The 11,165-nt window shown below is 53.2% G+C and overlaps 1 protein-coding gene across 1 annotated transcript; it reads right to left on the bottom strand.

Annotated features, from left to right (window-relative positions):
* Window positions 1–1,887: 1,887 nt before the first annotated feature.
* LOC141042896 (uncharacterized) lies at window positions 1,888–3,121 on the bottom strand. The gene is made up of 2 exons (XM_073511807.1): window positions 2,716–3,121; window positions 1,888–2,144 (listed from the first exon to the last, which is right to left on the bottom strand). The coding sequence occupies exons 1-2, from the start codon at window positions 3,119–3,121 to the stop codon at window positions 1,888–1,890; spliced, it is 663 nt and encodes a 220-aa protein (XP_073367908.1).
* Between the last annotated feature and the right edge of the window lie 8,044 nt (window positions 3,122–11,165).

Genomic DNA, 11,165 nt, shown 5'->3' with positions numbered 1-11,165 from the left:
GGGCTCAGATTGGGGAAGGCGATGGGCCATCTCGCCGCCGTGCTCCGATGAAGCGGGAGGAAGGCTCGGATTGAGCTTCGGGCGTTGCTGGAGCCTGGCCTCGGGAGCTGCTGCGGGCGTCCGGCTCACTTTTGTTTAACCTTTCCTTTCTCCTGCATTTTGAAAAAAGTAGAGGGCCCCGCTGGGCTGTGTAATGAACCATGGCACTTACGCCACTATGCTATGTTTGTTATTCTGATATTGTGCCGTGATATCCATGTTCCGAGTAGGTGTGGTTAGGGTAACTTAGCTCGGTGTGCTTGTGGTAGTTTCTCGCTTTGCGAGGGCGTGCCTTTCCAGCAGCATCTGGCGAAGCTCCCTTCCTGGCGACTTAGGAACCGTCAGGCCTCGGGAGTCATTTTAGAGTTGCAGAGTTATTAGAAAGCTTGATGGGGCATCTCATTCTTCCTCGCGCGAGCCCCCTGGCATGGGTTGGTTGTGGCTAGTACACCGCGTCGCACTGCACGGAGCCACGGACTTAAGATGGTGTGCACGCCCATGGGCTCATTCGAGAGCGTCTCGCAAGGATTAAGGAAGCCGAAGCTGTAAGGCTTCGGCGAGGTGTGTTTGCGGTGCTGGCGGCCCAAGCGTACACACCTGCCTAGCCCCCGCGCGCGGGACGTGCGAGGAGGAGCGATGGGCAACTGCGCTCTTCCTGGGGCAAGACTGGAGAGGCGAGCGAAGAAAGAGGAGAAAAATTCCAACTCTGACGAACAAAAACCGCGAAAACTCCAAATTCCATTAAGAAGTTGCGAACCAGCTACATAAATCAAGCAAAAGAACAGTCGCGTCCGGCACCTAGACTAGTCTTCTCACCAGCACGGAGCTAAGTGCTGCCACTAGGACGTGGGAGGAAGCCCCCGTGAGGCCCACGGGCGGCACTCAGGGGACCCCGGGGTGTGTACAGCCCCACTCATTATTACATGAGAGTGTCACGAGCAGAGACCTTCACATGCACGGGGCCTTGCTTCATGGGTAGAACTTCCGGAGGTGCTGGATGTTCCAGGCGTTCTGGATGGGGATCCCGTCCTGCGTCTCCAGGCGCGCGACGCCAGGCCTGGAGACACGGGCGATCCTGAATGGGCCCTCCCACATGGATGACAGCTTATGCAGCCCCTACCTGGAGAGCACCCGCCTCAGGACGAGATCACCCACCTCGAGCGTCCTAGAGTGAATGCTGCGAAAGTGGTACCGCCGCAGCGCCTGCTGGTACCTCGCTGCTCCGAGCGAGACTTGCCGGCGGCGCTCCTCCCCCAGCACGAGGTCCATCCCCCGCGAGGCATCCCGGTGTGCCTTGTCAAACGCCAAGACCCGCGCGGAGCAATGCCTGACCTCGTGAGGGAGAACCGCTTTAGCTTCATAGACGAGGAAGAATGGACTTTCGCCCGTCGGCTTGGTCCCGGTGGTGCGGATGGACCACAGCACAGACTGGAGCTCGTCGAGCCAGCCCTTGCTGCAGGCCTCGAGCTGCTTCTTGAAGGTTCTTGCCTTGAGGCCTCTCCGGACGTCCGCATCGGCGCGCTCGACCTGGCCATTGCTCCTGGGGTGTGCCACCGAGGCGTAGCATATTTGTGTTCCAAGGTTAGCACAATATGTTTTGAACATGTTGCTAGTGAACTGCGAGCCGTTGTCGGTGATGATGCGATTAGGAACCCCGAACTGGCTCATGAGGCCCTTGATGAACTTGACTGTCGAGCCAGCTGGGATGGTGCGGATGGCCTCCACCTCCGCCCACTTGGTGAACTTGTCGACGGCGACGTAGAGGTAGCGGTAGCCCCCGGGTGCTCGAGGGAACGGGCCCAAGATGTCCAGCCCCCAGACCGCGAATGGCCATGAGAGCGGGATGGTCTAGAGACCCTGAGCGGGCTGGTGGATCTGCTTCGAATGGAATTGGCAGGCTTCACAGTATCTCACCAGCTCGGTGGCATCATTAAGCGCCGTGGGCCAGTAGAATCCGCTGCGGAACGCCTTGCCCATGAGGGTGCGTGATGAAGAGTGATGCCCGCAGTCCCCGCCATGTATGTCAGCAAGCAGCTCGTGTCCCTTCTCCCTGGAGATGCACCGCAGAGAAACGTCGTTTGGCCGCTTTCGATAGAGCTCGCCGTCTGGAATGCAGCATGCAGTGGCCTGGCGAGCCACGCGTTTCGCGTCTTCCTCCTTCTCCGGTAGGGTCCCCTGAAGCAGGTACGCCTTGAACTCCTCGGTCCAGCACCCCTCCTGAGGCTCGAGCGTGAGGAGCAGACGGGCTCCAGAGGTTGGACCGCAAGCGGGGGCACCCGAGAGGGGTGCCGGGGGAGCTCCTCCTGAGGCGATGCTAGTCCCACGGTGGATGGGGCTGCCAACGGCTTGAAGAGCCGCTCCTCAAAGACGCCAGGCTCCTGAGGCAGGCGGCGAGACGCCCTCTTGGCGATGTCATCTGCCTCCTTGTTCGTGTCGCACGGCACGTGCCACAATTCTAGGCCCAAGAATTGTTTCTCGTTTTTGCGTACCTCCTCAAGGTATGCTTCCATGTGCTCGTCCTTCGTCTTGTACTCTTTGTTTGAGAAGTTAACGAGGAGCTGCGAGTCACCCCTGATTGTGAGGCGCTGAGCCCCAGAGCCACGGCGGCTTTGAGTCCGGCGATCAAGCCCTCGTACTCCGCGATGTTGCTGGAGACCTTCTCGCCGTGCTGAAAACAGAGTTGCACGGCGTAGTAGAGCGTGTCCTTGGCGGGCGAAATGAGCACTGGTCCAGCCCCCGTGCCCTGGCGCGCGAACGCGCCGTCGAAGTACATGACCCATCCATCTGGTGCCTCGTCTTCGGGCAGGAGAGAACGGTCCTCGCATACTTCGCGGCTGGGTTCGTCATTCCACTCTACCATGAAATCTGCGAGGGTCACGCCCTTGATGAATCTGGTGGTGCTAAAATCCAGCTGGAACGCTTGCAGTTTGATGTTCCACTCTGCGACCCTTCCCGCGGCATTGGGGCTCCGGAGCACCCTTTCCAGTGGGTAAGTTGAGACAACCTTGATGGGGTGGCCCTGGAAATAGTGCCGCAGCTTGCGGGAGGCGACGAGGAGGGCGAGCAAGATCTTTTGCGGCATGGGATAGCGTGCTCGTGCATTGCGTAGCACCGTGCTGACGAAGTACACCGGGTGCTCGACAAGGGCCGAAGTGTCGGCGGGGTCTTGTACCTCCTAAGACCGGGGGACCTCAGGAGCTTGGCCGTTTGTCGGGGCAGCTAAGGCCTCAGGAGCGCCATCCTCAGGAACCTGGTCGTCTGTTGGGGCAACCGAGGCCTCAGGAGCGCCGTCCAGAGGCCACGACGTCTCGACCGGGTGCGAAGTGCTGCTCTGCAAGCCCTTGGCCAGGTGCTCCCCCCGGACCGCCACCAGCATTGCGCTGGCAGAGTGAGGCGTGGCAGCCAGGTAGAGCACCAAGGGCTCAAGGGGACGTGGTGCTACCATCACCGAAGGGCTGGTGAGGTACCTCTTGAGGTCTTGGAATGCCGCGTCAGCTTGCGGAGTCCACTTGAATGATCCTTTCTTTTTCATCATCTTGAAGAACGGGAGGGCGCGCTCTCCCAGCTTGGAGATGAAGCGCCCCGGCAAGGTAACACTGCCCGCTAGCTTCTGCATCTCCTTGAGGGTTTGTGGCGGGCTCATCCTTTCTATGGCCTTAACCTTCTCTGGGTTGGCCTCAATCCCCCTGTGCGACACCAGAAAGCCCGGCAGCTTGCCGGAGGGGACTCCAAACACACATTTCTCTGGATTGAGTCGCAGATCCACCTTGCGCGGGCTGGCAAATGTTTCTTCCAGGTCTTCAATAAGGGTCCTTGCATCCCAAGACTTCACCACTATGTCGTCAACGTAGGCCTCGGTGTTCCTCCCGAGCTGCTGGCCCAGAGTGATGTGCATCAGCTGCTGGAAGGTTGCACCGGCATTACGCAGCCCAAACGGCACGTAGGTGTAGAAGTACACCCCGCATGGGGTCAGGAAGGCTGTCTTCTCAACATCCTGCACCGCCATCGTGATTTGGTGATAGCCCAAGAAGGCGTCCAGAAAACATAGCAGGTCGCACCACCATCTTGATTTGGTGATAGCCCAACAAGGCGTCCAGAAAACACAGCATGTCTTCTCAACATCCTGCACCGCCATCTTGATTTGGTGATAGCCCAAGAAGGCGTCCAGAAAACTCGGCGGTGGAGTCGACGATCTGATCGATGCGCGGAAGCGGGAAGGGGCCCTGAGGGCAAGCCTTGTTGAGGTTGGTGAAATCGACGCACAATCGCTCCTTCCCGCATTTCTTGGGGACAATAACCGGGTTTGCCAGCCACTCTGGGTACCGCACCTCCCGAATGACAACGGCCTCTTGCAGTTTGCGGGTCTCTTGGACAATGAACGACTGCTTCTCTGTGGATTGCCGCCACGCCTTCTGCTTCACCGGGTGCATGTTAGGGCACACCCTCAGGTGATGCTCGATTATTCCCCTCGGGATCCTGACCAGGTCCTTGGTCTCCCGCGCGAACACATCCTTGTTCGTGTGTAAGAAGCTGATCAACGCCTCTTCTTGATCTGGAGGGAGGCCGGCGCCTATGGTGAAGGTGGCACCCGATGCCCCGTCTTCATCAACCGGCAATTGCTTCGTCTCGGCACGATCCTGAGAGAAATATTGCTTCTTCTTTGTTGGTGCAGCCCTCGGAGCCTCCGGGGCCCCTTCCTCACTTTGCCGCGCAGCCGCGGCGGCTCTGAAGGCGAGTCTGAGGGCCAATAGCGCATCCTTGGTATCCCCCTCTACGGTGAGGACGTCGTTGCTTTGTGACGCCCAGGTAATTAAGCTACAGTAACCCTCTGGAAATGATGCCACGTCACCTCGATTAGTGTTGATAATCTCACGTTAGTCCAAAACCGATTCGGAATTCAACTTCAAATTAAAGACAAACAATAAAAAGTTTTCAAATATTAGAACTAAAATGTTCATAATGTGAAAAAATTAAATATACTAAATTAGGTACAACTTTGGTATTTTACTAAAACTAAAGTATATTGAAAATTAGAGAAAATAGTAAAGAAAGAAAATAAATAAAAAGAAAAGGAAAAACAAATAAAAAGGCAGGGTAAGAGATAAAAACACACTAGAGCCCCCCTCTCCCTGGGCCGAATGGCTCAACTGGCCATCCAGGCCACCAGGAGGCCCACCCCATCCCACCTTATCCCCCGAGCAACCGAACCCTAGCCACTACCGCACCCATCCCCCCAGTCGCTCCCCTCGTTCCCCCTTCCCGATCTAGATCGGGGAAATGAAGCCCTCCCGTCCAGGATGCCGCCCGGACGAACCCCCTCGTCGCCCCGTCGCCCCATCGCCGTCGCCTGGAGGGCCACTTGCTGGAGCCACCTCGCCGGACTGCCTCCCCTACGTCGTCGTCGTCCCCGTCGTCCTCCCCACGTCCCGCTGCCTAAGACCCTACGGCCCCGCCATGAGCCCCGGCCTCTCCTCCTCTCTCCCCTGTCCCTGCTCACCGCGCTGTTGCAGCCCGACCCGCGCACCGGTCGCACCCTGTACGTGCGCCCGCGCCCACCGATGATGCTATGCCTGCTGCCGCTCTCTGTCGCCGGCACTTCCCGAGCCCGTGCTTGTAGTTGTGCTCCCGCTCGTGCTGACCGTATCGCAGCCGCACCCTGCTGCTACGTACGCCGCGCGCCCCGCCTTCCCATCTACGCCCGGCCGACCCTACTGCGTCGCGCCTCGCGCTCGCCATGGCTGCGTTCCGCCGCGCTCCCACATGCACCACACCGGCTGCGCTCCGCACGGTCACCGGAACCGTCGAGCCCCGCGTCGCCATCCCCCATCGCGCCCTTGTAGCACGCCCGTGCGCGCGGCCTCGCCGCTGCCAGCCGCGCTCGTCGCTGCTGCTACCTCACGCTCAGCTTGCGCGCGTGCCCGCGCCGCCCGTCCCCCTGCCCCCGCTGACTCCCATCGCTGCCAACTGCTGTCGCTGCATAGCACTGCTGCTGCTCTTTCGCGGCCGCCGTTGCTCGCCTCCGGCTTCCGCTGCCGTGCCCCGCCAGCGCCCGGTTCCGCCCGGCCCCGCCGTGCCTCGCTCGTCCGCCCCGCTCTGTCGCCCCCTTGCCATGTTGCTCCGGCTGCCGCCGTGGCCGGCAGCCCCCTTGGTGGCCTCGGGCCAGCAAGCGGGCGCACGCCCCGCCCACGCCCATAACCGCATGCCGGATAAGGCCCCTGTGCTACTGACATGGGGGCCCCAGGCCCCTGGAATGTTTTAAAAAAAGATAAAATTTATATATATAAATAATAAAAATAAAATTTAATTAATTAATTAGTTGACTAAATTAATTAACTTAATTAATTGTATTTAATTAACCTAATAACTAATTAACCTAATTAATTATTGTTAATTAACTAAACAGTCAATGACATGCGGGACCCACACGTCAGCGACCCAATCAACGCCTCTTCTGACTGCTGACGTCATGCTGACGTCGTGCTGATGCATTAATTAATTTTCGTATTAAATTAATTTATTAAATCCAGAAAATTGATTAAATCTTTTAAAATTAAAATAAAATAAACCGTAGCTCGGATGGAAAAACTTTGTACATGAAAGTTGCTTAGAACGACGAGATGAATCCGGATACGTAGCCCGTTTGTCCGCCACACATCCCTAGCATAGCAAACACGCAACTTTCCCCCTCCGGTTCATTTGTCCGGAAAAGCGAAACACCGGGGATACTTTCCCGGTTGTTTCCCCCCTTCGCCGGTATCACCTACTACCGCGTTAGGGCACACCTAGCAGCGCTCATTGTCATGTCATGCATCGTCATGCTTATGTTTGCATTATATTTATTGTTTCTTCCCCCTTGCTACCTCTTGAGCATGCGTTGGTTTTCCCTTGAAGAGGAAAGGGTGATGCAGCAAAGTAGCGTAAGTATTTCCCACAGTTTTTGAGAACCAAGGTATCAATGCAGTAGGAGACTACACGCAAATCGCCTAGTACCTGCACCAACAATTAAGAACCTTGCAACCAACGCGATAAAGGGGTTGTCAATCCCTTCACGACCACTTGCAAAAGTGGGATCTGATAAAGATAATAAGATAAATATTTTTGGTATTTTTTTGTATAGATTGGAAAATAAAGATTGCAAAATAAACGGCGACAGAAATAGCTAGTTGACGGGAAACTAATATGATGTAAAATAGACCCCGGGGCCATAGGTTTCACTAATGGCTTCTCTCATGGTAACATATATTATGGTGGGTGAACAAACTACTGCCGATCAATTGATAGAAAAGCGCATAGTTATGAGAATATCTAGGCATGATCATGAATATAGGCATCACGTCCGTGTTAAGTAGACCGAAATGATTCTGCATCTATTACTATTACTCCACACATTGACCGCTATCCAGCATGCATCTAGAGTATTAAGTTCATAAGAACAGAATAACGCATTAGGCAAGATGACATGATGTAGAGGGATAAACTCAAGCAATATGAGATAAACCCCATCTTTTTATCCTCGATGGCAACAATACAATACATGCCTTGCTGCCCCTGCTGTCACTGGGAAAGGACACCGCAAGATTGAACACAAAGCTAAGCACTTCTCACCATGCAAGAAAGATCAATCTAGTAGGCCAAACTAAACCGATAATTCGAAGAGACTTGCAAAGATATCAAATCATGCATATAAGAATTCAGAGAAGAATCAAATATTGTTGATAGATAATCTTGCTCATAAACCCACAATTCATCGGATCTCGGCAAACACACCACAAAAGAGTATTACATCGAATAGATCTCCAAGAACATCGAGGAGAACTTTGTATTGAGATCCAAAGAGAGAGAAGAAGCCATCTAGCTAATAACTATGGACCCGAAGGTCTGTGGTGAACTACTCACACATCATCAGAGAGGCTATGGTGCTGATGTAGAAGTCCTCCGTGATCGTATCCCCCTCCGGTAGATTGCCGGAAAAGGACCCAAGATGGGATCTCACGGGCACAGAAGGTTGCGGCGGTGGAAAAGTGGTTTCATGGCTCCCCTGGATGGTTTCAGGGTATAAGAGTATATATAGGCGAAAGAAGTAGGTCAGTGGAGCTACAAGGGGCCCACGAGGGTGGGGGTGCGCCTACCCCCTGGGCGCGCCCTCCTGCCTCGTGGCTTCCTCGTTGCTTCCTTGGCTTCCACTCCAAGTCTCCTGGATTGCGTTTGTTCCAAAAAAGATCCTCGCGAAGGTTTCGTTCCGTTTGATATTCCTTTTCTGCGAAACACTGTAATAGGCAAAAAAACAGCAATTTGCACTGGGCCTTCGGTTAATAGGTTAGTCCCAAAAATAATATAAAAGAGCATAATAAAGCCCATTAAACATCCAAAACAGATAATATGATAGCATGGAATAATCAAAAATTATAGATACGTTGGAGACGTATCACCCCTCTTCTCTCGTTAGACACCGAGACCGACGCCGCCGCTACCCAGTACGACTACAGTGTTGACGAACCCTCCTTCTCGGCTGAGCTTCCAGGCAACACCCCCCCTGATCACCAGATATCGCCTATTCCTTCTCTCTACTGCTTGCATTAGAGTAGTGTAGCATGTTACTGCTTTCGGTTAATCCTATTCTGCTGCATAGCCTGTCATTGTTGCTACAGTTGATACCCTTACCTGCAATCCTAAATGCTTAGTATAGGATGCTAGTATTCCATCAGTGGCCCTACATTCTTGTCCGTTTGCCATGCTATACTACTGGGCCGTGATCACTCGGGAGGTGATCGCGGGTATATATTTACATACATATTATACATGATACATGATGTGACTAAAGTCGGGTCGGCTCGTAGAGTACCCGCAAGTGATTCCGATGTGGGGGGCTGAAAGGACAGGTGGCTCCATCCCGGTAGAGGTTGGCCTGGGTTCTCGAAGGCCCCCGACTATTACTTTGTGGCGGAGCGACATGGAAGGTTGAGACCACCTAGTTGAGAGGTGGGCCTGGCCCTGGTCGGCGTCCGCGGTTATTTCAAAATAACACGCTTAACGAGATCTTGGTATTTGATCTGAGTCTGGCCACTAGCCTATACGCACTAACCAACTACGTGGGAACAGTTATGGGCACTCGACGTGGTGGTATGAGCCCAAGCCTTCTTGACGTCAGCGACTGAGCAACACGCGTCGGATTGGACTGGAACGCCTGCTCTTGTATTAGGGAGGCTAGGTCTGCTTCTGGCCGCCCACGCAACGTGCAGGTGTTCAATGGGCAATGGGCCCAGACCCCTGCGTGCATAGGATTTAGACCGGCGTGCTGACCTCTCGGTTGTGCCTAGGTAGGGTTGCGATGTGTTGATCTTCCGAGGCTGGGCATGACCCAGGAAAGTGTGTCCGGCCAAAGGGATCGAGCATGTTGGGTAATGTGGTGCACCCCTGCAGGGAAGTTTATCTATTCGAATTGGCGTGATCCTCCGTAACAGGACGACCCGCAGTTGTACCTTGACCTTATGACAACTAGAACCGGATACTTAATAAAACACACCCTTTCAAGTGCCAGATACAACCCGGTGATCGCTCTCTAACAGGGCGACGAGGAGAGGATCGCCGGGTAGGATTATGCTATGCGATTATACTTGGTGAACTTACCATCTACTCTCTTCTACATGCTGCAAGATGGAGGCTGCCAGAAGCGTAGTCTTCGACATGACTAGCTATCCCCCTCTTATTCTGGCATTCTGCAGTTCAGTCCACCGATATTGCCCCTTTACACAGATACCCATGTATATGTAGTGTAGATCCTTGCTTGCGAGTACTTTGGATTAGTACTCACGGTTGCTTTGCTCCCTCTTTTCCCCCTTTCCTTTCCTCTCGGTTGTTGCAACCAGATGCTGGAGCCCAGGAGCCAGATGCCACCATTGCCGACGACTCCTACTACACCGGAGGTGCCTACTACTACTGACGACAACCAGGAGTAGTTTAGGAGGATCCCATGCAGGAGGCCTGCACCTCTTTCGATGTGTATCCCAGTTTGTGCTAGCCATCTTATGGCAACTTGTTTAACTTATGTCTGTACTCAGATATTGTTGCTTCCGCTGACTCGTCTATGATCGAGCACTTGTATTCGAGCCCTCGAGGCCCCTGGCTTCTATTATGATGCTTGTATGACTTATTTTATTTTTAGAGTTGTGTTGTGATATCTTCCCGTGAGTCCCTGATCTTGATCGTACACGTTTGCGTGTATGATTAGTGTACGATTGAATCAGGGGCGTCACAAGTTGGTATCAGAGCCGACTGCCTGTCGGAATCCCCCTTTGACACTTTTGGCCGAAGTCGAGTCTAGACATTGCAAAACTTTTACTAACATGGTTGTGTGGCTTACGGGCCCACGTCGCCATTGGGTGGTATTAGGATCTTTTATTTCTAATCTATACTCTAGGACTCTGATCTCTCTTCTATTCGGGTTAAATGATTTTGCTAAAAAACTAACCTTAGGTTCTTGAAAATACTTCTCCTGGAGAGCCCCTCACTCCAGATGATCGCTTGCTGCACGAGATGATTCTGAAGATACTCTCCGATGTTATCCCGAGAACTTGTGCTCATTGTGTTTGCAATTCCCTTCCACCATCAACCCCTATAGATAACTACATGCACTTGCCATTCTTACATTAGTCCCTAGTTGCTTTTGCTATTACAAGATACCCTGAAATTCTCTCTATTGCTTTGAGAAAACTTTGTGCCTACTGCCTTGCACTTTTAAGCCACCTAAATACCCCTACGGATAATTTCTCGCACTTATCGAGTATCCATTCATTCCTAGTTGATTCATGTATTTCACAACAGTCTTTGAAATACCATTCGATCTTCCAAAAATCCTGAGCAACCTATTGCTCTTGAAATTCTTGCTTGCTTGCGTTATGGTTAATCCCATAAGTCTCGTAATCTTATTGGCATCCCTTGTCATTATCATTTTGATTCTGTTGATTCAATATGTTGCGAATGCTCGCAATCCTCAGTCAGGTCCTAGAATTCATCCTTCTGGCTCAGACGTCATTTGGATATGAGCTGGTTCCTTACCAATCAATGCCTTGATCGGTTGTGCTTCTAAGTCTATTGAACTTATTCATTTTCGATCAGAACGTTTGCTT

This window comes from Aegilops tauschii, chromosome 3 (genome assembly GCF_002575655.3).
Source record: "Aegilops tauschii subsp. strangulata cultivar AL8/78 chromosome 3, Aet v6.0, whole genome shotgun sequence".
Taxonomy (NCBI): domain Eukaryota; kingdom Viridiplantae; phylum Streptophyta; class Magnoliopsida; order Poales; family Poaceae; genus Aegilops; species Aegilops tauschii.
Note: the sequence above shows the minus strand (reverse complement) of the source record. Positions and strands in the feature narration are given on the sequence as shown.